General features: G+C 55.8%; 2 protein-coding genes across 5 annotated transcripts in view; one reads left to right on the forward strand and one right to left on the reverse strand.

Annotated features, from left to right (window-relative positions):
• Window positions 1-355: 355 nt before the first annotated feature.
• On the forward strand, window positions 356-8,480 carry ACAA1 (acetyl-CoA acyltransferase 1). Its single transcript, XM_039843307.1, has 12 exons — window positions 356-645; window positions 851-944; window positions 1,920-1,977; window positions 2,612-2,691; window positions 2,973-3,015; window positions 4,688-4,783; window positions 5,601-5,681; window positions 6,843-7,033; window positions 7,186-7,365; window positions 7,650-7,705; window positions 7,799-7,944; window positions 8,268-8,480. Exons 1-12 carry the CDS (start codon window positions 454-456, stop codon window positions 8,341-8,343), a joined length of 1,293 nt encoding a protein of 430 aa, XP_039699241.1. The 5' UTR covers window positions 356-453; the 3' UTR covers window positions 8,344-8,480.
• DLEC1 (DLEC1 cilia and flagella associated protein) overlaps window positions 8,410-15,446 on the reverse strand; it is a 57,285-nt gene continuing 50,248 nt past the window's right edge. For 2 of the 4 annotated variants that reach the window (XM_039843298.1, XM_039843295.1), the window contains 10 exons: window positions 13,875-14,080; window positions 13,684-13,785; window positions 13,465-13,590; window positions 13,265-13,359; window positions 12,976-13,060; window positions 12,572-12,790; window positions 10,524-10,685; window positions 9,322-9,475; window positions 8,963-9,086; window positions 8,410-8,885 (listed from right to left, as the gene is read on the reverse strand). In XM_039843298.1, the coding sequence (XP_039699232.1) occupies window positions 8,762-8,885; window positions 8,963-9,086; window positions 9,322-9,475; window positions 10,524-10,685; window positions 12,572-12,790; window positions 12,976-13,060; window positions 13,265-13,359; window positions 13,465-13,590; window positions 13,684-13,785; window positions 13,875-14,080 (1,397 nt within the window). In that variant the 3' untranslated portion in view covers window positions 8,410-8,761. The remainder of the gene's footprint in view (window positions 8,886-8,962; window positions 9,087-9,321; window positions 9,476-10,523; window positions 10,686-12,571; window positions 12,791-12,975; window positions 13,061-13,264; window positions 13,360-13,464; window positions 13,591-13,683; window positions 13,786-13,874; window positions 14,081-15,446) is intronic. The other 2 variants (XM_039843296.1, XM_039843297.1) reach the window with 2 other exon arrangements.

Below are 15,446 nucleotides of genomic sequence, written 5' to 3' on the forward strand. Positions count from 1 at the left end.
GGGCAAGGTAGTAAGGGAAGGAGCCCTGGCTGTAGTGGAGTTTAAGATACCAAGAGGGCTCTAGGAGTCCCGCCTCCGATTTGTCAGTAGAACAAAGTGGAAACATCTCCTGACTGCATTTCTGGGCAGAGCTTCAGAATGGTCCACCACGGGCTTGGCAGACAAAGACTACGGCAGGCGGGACTTTGAGTGGGAAGACCTTGGCGTTGATCCCGGGCCTGCTTTAGATGATTTGCGGCGGGGGACGGGACATCAGGCGGGTTCGCCTTCTGGTTGGCTGAGGCTGGAGGTGGGCGGACTTTAGGAGGGAGGGGCGTGTCAGTTCCTCCCAGCTGGAGGCGGTATTTAGGCTTCCCGGGCAGAAGTGAGATTCTGCACCTGTACCGGCTACACTCTGTTGACTCCCGCACTTTATTCTCGGCTGAGTTAGGGTCTTCCCTGCAGAGGTGCGCAATGCAGAGGTGCGCGATGCAGAGGTGCGCGATGCACAGGCTGCAGGTGGTGCTGCACCACCTAAACGCCCAGACTGTTTCGGCCAGGCAGCTTCAGGTCTGGAGTGGCACGCAGCAGGTGTCGGCCGGTGATGTGGTGGTGGTGCACGGACGGCGTACGGCCATTACCCGAGGGGGCCGCGGCGGCTTCAAGGTGAGGCCATGGGTCTGGGCACCGGGGCGGCCCGGGGTGGGTAGGGTTCTGGCTCTTCTGCTCGGTTCCCCTCGACGCCGGAGGTGGCTCCGGGCCGGAACTGTGACTGCTCTGTCTCTCTGGAGTGGGAAGGGGGAGAGCGTGTGTCGTGACACTTCGTGCACCGCGGGGCAGGGGATCACCGCTGCGGCTCTTCCCGCTGCAGGACACCACTCCCGACGAACTTCTCTCGGCCGTCTTGACTGCGGTTCTCCAGGATGTCAAGCTGAGCCCGACCCAACTGGGAGACATCTGCGTAGGTGAGCACTCTACCCAGGCTCTGCGCTCGATCCTCTTACCCTTCCCATCCTGCCAAAGCCCTCCTCAAACACCTCCCCACCCGCTAGGCACTTTCCAGGTGTTTTCACTGAGAAAAACGTTTATGGGCCAAGCTGTTGAATTTGTCTCGTTAGGGCTAGACTCCGTCTCCGCCTCCACGCACTTTCTGTGCCCCTCCAAGCACATTCTACATGTGAACTATGATACAAAGCCAAGGGCTCTCAAGTGACAGCAATACCAAGGCACTTGGCACAGGGGTTTGAGGATACCCTAGGAGACAGGAGACTATAGGATTCTCTATCGATTCTGACACCCTGACAGAAGGAGCATCAAAAACCATCTAATCCAATCCCTCACAGATAAGCTGAGGTCTGGGGAATTTGCAGCAGAGCAAATTGGACCTGAATACCAGGGCTCTTGACCTTCAGTCCAGTTCTTTCTCTCCATCTGTAGTCTTCTAGCCTCAAAACATAACAACATAATGTGGCGAGACTCTTATCAAGTACTGTAGGTGCCACCCCTAGATGGGGAATCACTGCTCCACCTAAGGAGCAACAGCAAAGATTGGTGGACACTCAGGGGTAGGTGTGCATTTTCAGAAACTCATTTCCCTGATAGAACCAGTTCCTTACACTTCAAGCTGAGCATTGCATTCTTTCCCTGTTACCTTTAAAGGCAGGCCAGCTGCCCAGTGTGTGCTGATTTGGAAAGGCAGGGTGCATGGACAAGGGAACTTGGGACCCTCAGGGACTGGATCTAGAGTATGACCAGGACAAACAAACTGATATATAGCTGGCTCACCCTGCTCCAGACCTTGAAATTCCAGAGCCTCAGTGAGCCTCCTGAGGGCTCGTGTTTCGGAAGAAAGATCTGGACTATCCCCTCTCTGGTATTCACAGCAGTACCTTAATGTCCAGACCACCACCTGACACTAAATAAAAGTTTGTTGTCCACAGGAAATGTGCTTCAGCCAGGGGCTGGGGCAATGATAGCCCGAATCGCCCAGTTTCTGAGGTAAACTTTTCTGGTTCTAGCTCTGGGTTGGCCATTTTGACTCTTAGTTGGGCTCAGGCCTCAGGGAATTCAGACTGTGGGTGAGAGACCATCAGGTTGGACACCAGACCTGGAGACAGCCACAGTCCTCTCCACTCACTCTCATGACCTTTACCTTTGCTCTAATTTGAAGAGATGAAGTGTTACCTGGCACTGAGCCAACAGGCCTTTAAAACTGGAGCAAAAGGTCTCTATGACCTGATTTTTAGCCACAGTCAGCTTGTTGCTTTGCTTTTTGTGAAGTACGAGATAAACTCTGTTCTCTTTCTCCAGGTAATCAACTTAGTAGAGTAAGAGGATCCTCGTGGCCTAATCAGCCTTCTCTTGCCTTTGGGCTGTATTTGGCCTTAGTTGAGGAGAATCGCAGGATGGAGAAAGGCATGTGCTGTGGGACGCTGGGGAGCAAGTGTCTGTAGAGATGGGGTCTGCCCAGTATGGATCTGGCCTGAAGTGGGGTCAGGGCTGCTGGGTTTGTTCCTCTGGACTTTGCACCCCCTGATGGGGCATTCATATTGGCCAGGAACACAGCCCTGCTTTCTATGAGAGCCTGGCACAGGGGAGGGGGCTAACTCTGTGGTCTCATCTTCTGTTTCAGTGACATCCCAGAGACTGTACCTTTGTTCACTGTCAATAGACAGTGTTCTTCGGGGCTCCAGGCAGTGGCCAGCATAGCTAGTAAGTTGTAACTGGATGGGTGCCTATCACTACAGCCTGGCCTTGGTCTTGGCTCCGTGAATTTGGGTCAGCAAAATCAATATCTACTGGGCAAGCAATAAGTATTTCTGAGAGGACTCTAACTACAGGAAGAGAAGGAGAACCTCTTGCTGCTACCCCCAGCCTTTTCTGGATACTTCTGGGTCTTCCCTCTCTGAGAACTTAGAGACCAGGTGGGGAAGAGGCTCCCCTATTCCCAGGACAGACTGTTGAAGGATGTTTATGAAATGCTTTTGTTGCAGGTGGCATCAGAAATGGGTGTTATGACATTGGCATGGCTTGTGGGTAAGAATTTCTTTCTGCCAGTACTAACCAGCTTGTAACAAGAAAACTAATGTTCACCTCCTGAGTTCTCAGAGGCCATGATTTCAGGGTTCTGCCTCCTTTAGGATTAGCCCTTTTAGGCAGCTGGCTAGGCGAGGTTTCTTACAAATTCAGCTTAGAAAGAGCCCCCAGCTCTGGCTTCTCAGAAATTGCTCCCACATCTCAGCACTAATGGAGAAACGAAGTTGGCTTTTAAAAGCTTTGTGATAGGCTGGAAAATGTGGGCAAGCATTATGAGAAAATATAGGTCTTAGGTTTCTTTCTGTGGCCCCAACTGATTCACGATCCTGCTGAGACAGAAGATGCAGTTTTGGTTCCCTAAAGCCAGGAACAGCTGTCTACTGTATAACTAGTTTACTCTTTTTGTTAGGCTGTCTGGCCCCTTGTCTCCCCACCCTGGTACCAAGGTGGAAACTTCTGGCTGCCTACTGGTTTCTGAGGAGCATGGTCAGATCTGTGGTGGTTTGGTCACTGTCAGCTGCGGCTCCATCTTCGGCTGCAGCATATGGAGCTGCAGAAGTTGTACTGGACAGTGCCTTTGGAAAGGCACAGGGCACTGGGGCACAGGCTCAGGCAGGCACATGGTGCTGGGAAGGCAGGCCAGGCGAAGACTTTGGCAGGCCCGGGACGGTGGGGCGAGGTGAGCAGCTCACAATCTGCTCTTTGATCGAGCTCTCATGTCCCTTTAGCTTAGTGGGGGAGGCGGGGTATGGATAACTGGAGGAAAAGGCTGGAGCCTTCATGAGTTTCTTAGAGGGCATCTGAGGTCCCCAAACAGGTTAAAGACCATGTTACTAGGGTATTAAAGAGGTCTGGGCCAGGACTGTCCCCATCACAGGCCGACTGTCCCCCGTAGGCTTTGATCATGAAAAGTAACCCTGGGCATCCTATTTGGGAGTGGGCTTTGGGGCCAGACTACCTAAATTTGGATCCTGGCCGAGTGGCCGTGGACAAGTTACTCAGCCTCTCTGGGCCTCAGTGTCCTCATCTATAAAATGGAAATGACTACCTTAGCCATGTTGTAGTTGAAAAGATTAAATGGAGTGATAATAACAGCTAACACTCTAGGGTATGTATCATGTGACTGTTTGAAGCATTTTAATACCTGAAAAGATTTTGAAATAACACTGGACATATGAAAAGCATTTGGTCAAGGTTATGTTATCATCCCTTGAGGCCTTACATTCCCCCACCTCCTCAAAGCCCTTTTTGACCACATAAACTGAGATCTCACCTTCCTCACAGCTCGTAGCACCTCCTTGTCTATGCAGGTCACATGGCTCTTTGATCTGCAGCTTTTAAAATATTTGTCTCTTCTCTGAATTTGTGGTCCCTGAGGGCAGGGCCTAGGCTTGTTGGATGTATTTCCCCCTCTGTGGCTGACACTAGGCTGATGGGCTACAGGAACAGCTTTGTTAGGTCCCTGCCCAGGGGTGTGGACTGTGCAGTGCTCTGTCCTGAGATAGGGTGGAGGTAGAGTTGGGGCTCAGCAGCCCTGTACCCCTAGCTCTGCTTTGCTAGCCAGTGCCCTGCCTGGGGCAACCTGGCTATTAACCAGCACTCGCCAGATACACAGCTATCCCTGGGGGAGTCTTGCTGTTTACTGCCACCTCCTTTCCCTCCTCCTCCTCAGGGTGGAGTCCATGACCCTGGGTGACAGAACAAACTTTGGAAATATTACTTCACGCTTGGTGAAGAAGAACGCCAGAGACTGCCTGATTCCTGTGGGGTCAGTGTCCAGCTGTAGCTTTGTGTGCATGTGCCTCCTTGGCTCCCTGGCCTCCTGCTTTCGGGCTTGGTCTGTTCTGCAGCGGCTCAAAGAATGAGAATTGATGCTGCCCCTTTCCTGAGGTCCCACCATGGGGGGCTCAGTCACACAGGGATGATGGCAGCTACACTCTGAAGCCTTGGAGGCCTAGAAAGTTGGTTACCAAACATGTTGGTGAGGGAACTTGGGCCCTGTCAGACGCAACATTGAAAGTGTGTTTGTTGTGTTTGCTGCCGGTGTCACTGAGCTTCTGGCCCTCTCCCAGGGTCTGTGGGCAAGGAGTCCTGGCTCCACTTGAGGCTGGGAGAGGGGCCCTGACTGCCTCCACATCTAGTGGCTGTATTTCCAGGGGAAGCCTGAAAGCTAGAGGCCCAGGCTGGAAAGCTTAGCTGTGGCTCTTGGCTCCTGGTGAGGGTCAGCTCCAGCCACAGTGAGCAGAAGGACTGGGTGTGGCCTTCCTGGAAGGGACTTGGGAGTCCTAATCTCTCACGTTGAAGCAGTTTTCCTGAGGTGTAGGAGAAGCTGGCCAAGAAAGACCAGTTAGTGCCACCAGCCTACCCTCATTGTCCCCTCTTCTGGTCTCTGCCGTACAAGCTTCTTAAGATCTGGGTGACTCTGTCTGTGCCTTGAGTCTTCACTATTGTCTGTGTGGCACGGACTGGCCCTCCCGTCCTTCACTGCCTACAGGCTCAGGGCCCAGAGTTCCGAGCACAGCTCCACAGCCTGGCCAGTCCCCAGGCTGTGAGGCTTCTCCTACAGTTTGTTGTCTGTCTTCTAGGATCACCTCGGAGAACGTAGCTGAGCGGTTTGGCATTTCACGGGAGAAGCAGGATAGCTTTGCTCTGGCTTCCCAGCAAAAGTGAGTGCTCCATGGGGCGGGGTATGTGAGGGGTAGGGGAATGAGGCTTCTAGGATGACCTCAGTGGTCTCAGGTGGAGCTGTCCTTAGGCTACAGCAGGGCAGCTTGTGCCTCCCAGGACGGAGAGGTGAGCAGGGGCCAGGGCCACCGTGCATTGTTAGCACTTCCCTGTCCTACCACTGTTTGTTCGCCGTTGAGTGTCTTCTCCCTAGTGGGCCTCGGTTTCCTCTTCTATTCACTGGTGGGTCGGGGATGGGTATGGGGAAGGTGTAATGAAGGCCAGGTGTCTTCTCTAACTGCTGTGGCCCGGTGATTAGACATGGTATAGCCACAGGCTCCTCTGGGTGGCCTGGAGTGTGGGGCCAGCACTGCTGGGGACCCTGGCATCCAGTTTCTGGACCACTCCTGCATCTGGGGTAGCATCCTGAGATAGGGGCTGGGGATGACAGCAGAGGAATCCCAGGGGCTCAGGCCTCTGGGCAGGAGCAGGCTGAAGTTAGCAAGCCCCAGCTGTGCAGAGGACAGCAAAGGAAGAGTGTCATATCCGGCCAGGTGGGCTTCTCTGAGGCAGTGGTTCTTAGCCACTTGGGGTTAAGTAACCATTTGAGAATTTGATGAAAGCTGTGGATTCCTCCCATGAAAATGCCCTGGGTACATAACATTGTGCATATGATTACAAGGATCACCCTAAATGCCTTGGGATTTTACACTGTTTCAATATTAAGCTCCATGAGTAGTTTGTCATTTTAAATAAGCAAAAACTAAGGAACAGATGAAGAAGAGCTGTTGGGATCAAACAGAAAAGTTGGTAGAACCCAGCACAAATGTCCATGGGGTTCCATCCTCAGTTTGGCATGGAGAGCTGACAGGCTTAGTCTCTCTTGGGTATGGGCTCAGAGGGGAGCCACCACCCCATGCTCCTTCCTTCCAGTCCAGGTTGGGGTTGGCCAGGATAGGAAGGTCTGAGGCTGATGGTGAAGACCTTTACGCCTCCCACTGGTAGTGGGGAACCTACGCTAGTCCCTCAGAGGTCCCCCAAGGCAAGTGTGTCCCAGCATTTGGCAGTCTGAGCTCGTGGGCAGAGGGTGGAGGCAGCAGAGGGACCCGAGGAAGGAAGGGAACTCCAAGAGAGCCTGAGCCTGGCTGTCTATCTGCTGGCAGGGCTGCCAGAGCCCAGAGCAAGGGCTGTTTCCAAGCTGAGATTGTGCCTGTGACCACCACAGTCTGCGATGACAAGGGCACCGAGAGGAGTATTACCGTGACCGAGGATGAGGGCATCCGCCCCAACACCAGCATGGAGGCTCTGGCCAAACTGAAGCCTGCCTTCAAGGAGGGCGGCTCTACCACGGCTGGTGAGACTGGGCTGTGGGAGGCGAGAGGAAGGAGCTGTGTCCATGCTGGGCATTCTCTGGGAGTCTGGAGCCACCAGGCAAGGTGGACATGGGAAGGCCGGACCTGTTCAGCCCTGCTCTGAGGTCTCCTTACCCCTGTGATTTGCCTCTAGGAAACTCTAGCCAGGTGAGTGATGGGGCAGCTGCCATCCTAATGGCCCGGAGGTCCAAGGCAGAAGAGTTGGGCCTTCCCATCCTTGGGTTCCTGAGGTCCTATGCAGTGGTTGGGGTCCCGCCTGACATCATGGGCGTTGGACCTGCCTATGCCATCCCTGTAGCCTTGCAAAAAGCAGGTAAGGCGGCTCCTTCAAACCCTCAATCTAGATCCCGCTTCTGCCTCTCATGCTGTCGCCAGAGGCGGGTGGTCCTGTGGGTACTACAGAGTCAAGGTGGGGCAGACTAGCACCCCTGCCCCCACCCCTTCCTGCCCACAGCTGGGACCCTGTCCTCAGGAACAGAGATAAGATACTCTAGTCAGGCTACAGGCCAGGTGTGGGGTAAGGCCTTGGGGGACTGAGAGGCCTACTAAGGGTGAGGAGCCACTGGGTCAGCTCAGGTCCTTCACTGTTGCCCACAGGGCTGACACAGAGTGACGTGGACATTTTTGAGATCAATGAGGCCTTTGCAAGCCAGGTGAGCCTTTGTTTCTCAGCACGGCCTGGGCCGCCCAGTTGGAGCCCGTGGTACAGGGGAGGGAGCTACAGCTGGTGCTCTGCCTTCCTTCAGGTGGTCTACTGTGTGGAAAAGCTGGGCCTCCCCCTGGAGAAGGTGAACCCCCTGGGGGGTGCTGTGGCCCTGGGCCACCCCCTGGGCTGCACTGGGGCTCGACAGGTCATCACGCTGCTGAATGAGCTGAGACGCCGCCAGAAGCAGTAAGGCTGGTCCCCACGGGGTGTCGTGGGAGGCGTCCCAGCCGGGGCACCCGAGGGGCCAGGGGGACGTACACACATGCTCTGAGGATGCAGGGGTGTGACCCCGTTTTCCGAGGGCCAACCGTGAAGGGGACCCTGGCCTGCAGTAGGCACCAAGCATGTGCCTAGGTGGGCACCCAGGGGACGGATGCCCGTACGTTGTGCCTTCTGCATCCATGAAGGCCTTGGTCTGTCCACCTCAGCCTGATCTGGGAGAGCTCAGGTGGGCGGGGGGCTCTGTCCTCTGTTGCCTTCACCCAGCCAGCACAGTGTCGCTTCCACAGGGCATATGGGGTGGTGTCTATGTGCATTGGGACTGGAATGGGAGCCGCTGCGGTCTTCGAATACCCTGGACACTGAGCGAGGTGCTACCCAGACAGTCCTGCCCCAGTGGACAGAAAGAAACACTATGGAGACGATGCCACGTGGGAAAATTTAGCACTGCTAGTGGGCCTCATAGATGAGCAGCAAGCTTAGTAAATGTGGATTCGCTTCTCTTGGTGGCTGTGTTTTATCCCAGGGGCCAGTTCTCACCATGCTGGTCTTGCCTCTGCTCGATCTGAGTACTGCTTCTTAATTGCCATGGTCTTCACGGTAGTATGACTTGTCCTTTATATTAGCTCTGAGGCCATCACATGCAGGGCCCATTTTGAGACCAGTGCCCTGGAAGGGGGGGATCCCCCATCCCAGGAGCGGCTCACAGGTCCTCCAGTGTGTGCCATGATTCTTTAGCTCTAGGCCATGTTTATTTCCAAAGCTGGGAGGCCGAGGCAGAGCCTCAGAGGTGGTACAGTGACACATATCTCTCGTCATAAGAGCCTTGGCCACGGAGCCGCAGGGTGCAGGCCTTCTCGCCCAGCACACCTTCCACTACCAGCGTGGACTCGTACAGCTCCCTGCTCCTGTAGGCCATTGGGGCTGAGGTTAGGAGGACACCGGGGCCTGTGGGCAGTGACGGGGAGGTTGGAAGGGGCTGTACCTGGCAGTGAAGAGAACCTGCAGGGTAACAGAGGTTGGGGGTGCATTGACCCGTCGTGCCTCCAGCACTCCACTGCTTGGGGAGACCCCGAAGGCCACAGGGTCCTTGTTTGGCTCCTGCTGGCCTGCACCGAGGGTAAGGGAGCACACTCAAGGGCAGGCAGCTCCAGGTGCTGCCCTAGGAAGTTCTCTCCCCCCATCTCTGGAGGGCAGCCACGGAGATCACCTAGGATTGGGAACTGGCCACCTCTGCAGGGATTCCCAGGTGGTACCAGCCCTGGGGAGCCAGCCTGCAGGGACAGGGCACAGAGGCCCTTTCCTGGGGCTCCTGGCCCAGCCACACAGTGGGGCATGACATACCCATCAGCACAGTCCAGTAGCTCCGGCAGCTGCTCAGGTTCATCAGGTACACCTCCCGGACCCGCCCCTCGTTCACAAAGCAGGTCCCAAAGTCCACCCAGCTAGTGGAGAGCTGCAGCTCGGGCACGGCCACAGTGGCCCGCAGGGGCACCACCTATGGGGACAGAGCCTTTAACTTGATGGGGACCAGGCGACCTTGCCCACTCCTGCTGGGCTCTGAGCCAGGGTCTCAGGGACACATGGGCCCTGCTGACTCTGAATAGTGACATTTCTGAGGAGCACACAAGTAGCACCATGGTGGGTGGAAGGGGGCCGGCACCGCCATCTAAAGCCAGAGGCTGCTTGTGGGATTCTGTGCAAATAGAGGTTCCAGGAAGTTGCCATCTGCGCCCCCCGCCACTCTTGTCCTCATCAAGCTCTGGTTTCTGCTCCATGGTCAAGCAGCCTTCCTCCCCGCTCCCGCAGGGTCCCCAAGGCCCAGCCCTGTGTTCCTTGGGCACTGGGCTATCCTGCCTTTTCTCTTAATGTCAGGCCCTGCCATACATACCTAATCACCTCAGCCTCCCCAACTGCTGGGTGCCAGCAGCTAAGTACCAAGCTAGAGGGCCTGCCTGGCTCTAGCGCTCAGATCCTTCCTTCTGGCCTCTCTGGAATCCATCCCCTAGGTCATTCTTTCATGTTCCTCACTGCACCTTCCTGCTGAGCCCCTGCCTGCCTTGGCCCCTCCAGCTCAGCTCCACACCACAGCCCTGTGATGTCACAGTCCACAGAACTAGGCCTGTGGTGCTCACCCTGGTGTTCGAAGCCCAACATGAACCTGAGAGTCATCCCTCAGCTACCTCAGTTGCCTCCTGTCCCCACACATCAGGCCATTCCCTCGGCCTGACTTTCAATGTAGTTTCCCTTCTCCCTCCATTAACCAGTAATTAAATAGGAGGCTTCACGTGCCACCTTCTCCAGGAAGACTTCCCCAATTTATCACTGTAGCACCTCACCTGAGCTCTGAGCTCTTAAGATAAGGATGGATGACCCTCATCTCGCCATGTGCAAGGCCTCTTCCAGGCCAGGCTGGGCCCTCGGGGCAAGGGCCAGGGCTCCTCTTATTTCTGAGGGTCCTGTTGCGGTGTATCCTCCTCTGACCCCACCGGAACTGAGTCCAGCCTGGTTCCACCCCCAGCACGTGGGGCAGGCCTGGGACTCGCCTGAGCGGTCTGGTTGGCGTACTCTAGGAGCAGGTTCTGCGTAAACACCATCTCTTTCTCGCCACTCGCGCTCTGCCGAACGTCCACTCCGGGAAGCATCTGGTCGGCTGGGAGCTTCTGATAGGTGAGCAGCTCCAGGGATAGGGAGAAGGACACGTTCACCTGAGCAGGCGTGGACAGACTGTCACCTCAGGCTGCTGAAGGCAGGCGGCCGCTTCCCTACCTGGATCTCTGTCCTGCCTTCCCACAGCCCCTGCAGGCCCGACAGGGTCCCAGCTCAGTCATCACGCAGCATGGCCTGCAGGGCCCAGACTGACCCAGCCCTGCCCAGCGAACAGCCCAGCAGCGCGCCTCCCCCAGCACCAGTCAGGCGCATTCATCCCACAAACACTGTTCCCTGCTTCATGTCCAGCACCGTGGAGGATAACGCCATGCCTGCCCTTCACCCCGCAGTGTGACCAGGCTCAGAGGCCCAGGTACGGCCTGTGTCTTCATCCTGAGGACAGTAAGGAGCCTCTGATGGGTTTTAAGCAGGGAGACATCTGAGCCAGCTTTGCCCTCAGAGGTCACTGGCTGCTGTGAGAAGGCAGGCTGGGGGAGCTCGAGTGAGTTAGAGGACATTAGTTAGGGGCCGATAGGTAACTTAGGCCCAGCAGGATGGGGTTTGGACGCATGGGCCTTGAACACGGTGCCTTGGGACTAGCTCATCAGTATCGGCTGAGGCACGTGTTAAACGTCCAGATCTCATCTCTGGAAGTGAGGGCTGCGAACTATTCCTAATAAACTTTCTAAAGGCCACTGCTGTATTGCCAGGCTTGGAAACCATTGTCCTAGACAAAAACAAGGGTGTGGGGTGAAGAGAAGGGAGACATGCTGAGAGGCTGAGGGGAGGGCAGCAGGGCATGGTGGCTGCCACAGTGGAGTCTAGGATGAGGAGGTGCCAGAGTTCTGGCTTGGGGAGGGTGGTGGTATTTGCTGAGATAAAATGCTGCCGCCGACAGAGGAGGCACAGGTGTGGGCAGGACTGGGTTGGGAGCGAGATGAGGAATTCAGTTTGGACAGAATAAGTTTGGGAAAGGATTCTGGTCAGGAGTCAGAGGCCCCGGCACTGTGGCACATGGCAGGCACTCAGTACACCTATTCCGAAGTATACATTTTGAAGGAGAATACAGCTGCTTACTGAAGGTCTGCAAGTGGCTAGGATGACCCAGGAATGTGCAGAGTGAAGCGAGGGCCCAGCTGGAGCTCTAAGCAGCAGCAGCATAAAGGGAAGGCCCTCAGAGGAGAGGAGGAAGCAGGAGGGAAGTTAGGAGAGAGGGTGGGCACCCAGCCTGGCTGGCTCTTCTTGGCCTGGCTGTGCACACTCAGGACCCCAGAATGCAGATATGTGGGTGCACATAGCCAGCCACCCACATGGCCTGTGACCTGTCCTCATCCCAGATGCCTTAGCAAAGGTGGCAGACACTCATGTTCCCACCGAGGCCCTGGCATTCCCAGGACTACCCCTCTTCCAGCCCTGCAAATCCAGGATCCTATTATCACTGAGGCCTCATCAGAAGAGGTTAAGTCACTTTGGGACCCGGAGTGCCTTACACTGATGGAAAGATGGCAATCAAACCTGAACTCGCCTGAGCTCTCAGACAAAACGCTGAGGGCATGTGAGAAGAAAGGGTCTGTGTGCAGAGTGGAGGTGCTCACGGGACTGCCTGGGCCTTGACCAGGATATTGACAGAGGGAATGAAGGGGAGGGGTCTGGTGTGTCTGGGACTCGCGTGTGTTCACTCTGATACATCACGTCTTACCTGCATGTATCAGTGCCCATGTAGAAAGGGCGTGTCTAGTGGGAGTGCTCCTGAGTGCCCCTGAGTACACAGGGCACGGGGGAGGGGGGTCAAATGTGCAGTTTGGATACAAGTGTCTGAGTATAAACATAAGGGTGGGTTGAAGTGCATGGTATGCACACACGTGTGTATGTATGTGGAGGAAGGTGACTCTGGCCCAGGGGGGCGTGCCTAGTGACGGCGAGGACCACAGAACCCTCCACTGACCAGCATGTTCTCCTGCGGGCGGAGCACCAGCTGCCTGCCCACTGCTGCCCACTCCTCCTCACACTGCTGCTCCCGGCCTGGGCCAGGAGCCCTGTGGCTGCGGCTAGCTCCATCTTGAGAAACGGAGAAGGGCCTAGAGACCAGGAGCCGGAAATAGTGTGGGATTTCCGTGGTGTTGGTCAGCTTCAGGTGGTGGGTAGTCACCAGCTCACTCAGCACCTGGGTGGCCACAGAGGTGGGAGAGGCTGGGGATGCATCCCCTTTCCTCAAGCCCATGGCTTTGGGGTAGGGGTAGGGGTATGAGGGGAGGAGACTCAGACTATAAGACCTGTGCCTCAGAAGGGTCTACAGGGACATCTGAGGTCCAGGTAAATTGGCAGGGCCACGGGGTGCAAAATACTCACCCCAGAACACGGCTGCTCGGGGATGAGGTCACTGGCCTGGAGCCAGAATTCCATGCCACCTCCGTAGTCCAGCTCCATACTTAGCCTGCCATCAACAGGGGCCAGGTTGGGCCTCTGGGGCCTCTTGGCCATCCCCACTCTGCTCATCTGGCCCTGGCCAGCCTTCCCCTGGGCTCACCTGCTGGCTTCTCCTCCCTCCCATTCCCATCATGTCTGGCCCCCAACAGTGCCTAGTAAGGGTGCTCCCCACAGGGGGATGGAGGGAGGCTGGGTGGCCCAGCCGACTCACTGTGCAGGCCTCACGTAGCTATGCAGGTCCAGCCTCAGGGGCTGGACGTCGAAGCCTTGCAGGCGCCGCCTCCTCCCTGGAAGCTCCCTTTCCACCTACCGAGCCAAGTGGATCACTGGCCATCTCTGGGCTGGGCAGGCGGTGTGCTACCCAGGAGACAGGCAGTGTCTGTGGCGCCACCCCAGGCCAGGAGGGCTCACCTTGTTGTCTAAGCTCATGAAGCCCAGGGCATAGCCAGTACACTCCACCTTGTGCAGGATACTGGGGCCAAGGACCACCGGTGTGAAGGAGATGGAGATGGTGCTGCTGCCCCCTGCAGGGACCACCTGGCGTAGGGACAGCAGCCTCAGCGCTGCCCCAGGCCACCATCTGGCCAGTGCGGGATTCTACAAGGCAGTTCCCAGCCCTGTCCAACTCACCACCTGCTTGGGCCTGACACGGTACAGATGGTCAGAGGGCTCTCCTTCGTGCCCCTGCAGAACGACCGAGATGATCTGTGGGTTACTACAGCTGCTCTCGGCCTGTCATCGAGATGTCAGTGAGGCTCACACAGGCTCAAAGCCCACTGGCCACACCTGGGCAGCCAGCCCGCCCTGTCCCCGCTTCTCACAGCCTGAGCAGCTTCATGGCTGGACTCAGATTCGTTAGAGAGACTTGAAGACAAGAAGGAGATGCTGCTCTCGGGAGTCTCAGGGCACAAGAGGTTGTTTCCGTCTTGGTCCGGCAGCGGGAAAGGTGGCCCATAAAATACCAGAAGCTCCACCAGCCGGTCCTCCCTGTCTTCAGGAATATAGGTCTCCCAGTCCAGGCGGATGTCTGAAGCAGGGGTAGGGGGAGAGGAGCAAGGAATAAGAAAGGAGCAGACAGATCTTCCCTGCACCCCCAGCTCCTTGCAGCCCCTCAGAGTCCACCCATTCTCCCCTATTCAGTGTGGAGCAGGGACTTGCTTCCTCTCTAATGCCACTTAAGGCAATTCTTGTTGAAAGAAGGATCCATAGGCTTACACCATCCGGCTCTGTCGCCCCAGCCCTACAGATCATAGGACCAGAACTTCGTGTCCAAATGCACGAACCCAGGCACTCTGTGCTCTCCCCACAGCCTCCACACCTGGCCTATTTGCTGACCTCCCTGGGCCTTCCAACTCATGTATCCCCTACCTTCTCCCCCTCCATCTATCAGCCCCCGTCCGCATTGACGTCCTCCCCCAGCCAGGCTAGTCTTTGAGGGCCACCATGTCGACTTCTGTCTTGCCAGGATTCTCAAATCATAAAATAAGAAGAAATATATAGATTGGCTTTTCCTCTTAAAAGATGAGAGAATGTCAGATGGGTGTTTTAAAAAGCTTGGCTCCATTTATGAAGAAACACATATCACAGTCACAAAGGGTGAAAACAGAGGGACGAGCGAAGAGATACCTAGGAGAATGCAATAGCGACCAGGGACAGCGATGTTAATATAAGGGGAGGTGGGATTTAAGCACTGAAGGGGGCGAGGACGAACTCTGCGGGGTGATAAAAGGCATCCTTTGTTAAGGTTTAGTTCTCAAAAGCATCTAACAATAGAGCACTTAAAAACATAAAGCAAAACTACTGGAAATGCCAGGAGAACTTGATAAAGATGTGGTTAGATAGTCCACTTCAATACATACACCCATTCTAATTATCCGGATCTGGTAGACAAGAACAAGCAGGATCGCACAGAGCGGCAGTCCTTTCTCCCAACTTTCTTTTAAATCACCGGAGGAACTTAAAAACCACAGTGCCCAAGCCCTGCCCCTATGGTGGACTCTGGTTCAGTTGGGGTGGAGGGCCAAGCCTTGATCCTCACCCAGAAGTTCTGACTGGTTCTGAGCTGGCCATAGCTCTTCCTGTGGCCCAGATACTCTTCATCCCCATACACCCCCTCAGGCCCTGGCTTGCCCTTCCTCCTGGACTCAGCCTGAACACCCCTCCACAGGGGAGCCTGGACCCCTTGATACAGTCCCCAGCACCCTGGCCTTTTCTGGTAGTCATAATGTATTTAATATGCCATGGCAGTCCCATCACGTCTGCCCTGCCCATCAGGACAGAAGCCACTCAGCAGAAACCTAGCTGTCCTGTTTCCTCTGTATCCCCAGCTCCTTGCACAGCACCTAGCATGTAGCTCAGGTACTGCTGGCTAAAGGAATAAGAAAAGGTGCCCG

Source organism: Pteropus medius, unplaced genomic scaffold, assembly GCF_902729225.1.
Source record: "Pteropus medius unplaced genomic scaffold, Ma_sr-lr_union100, whole genome shotgun sequence".
Classification (NCBI taxonomy): domain Eukaryota; kingdom Metazoa; phylum Chordata; class Mammalia; order Chiroptera; family Pteropodidae; genus Pteropus; species Pteropus medius.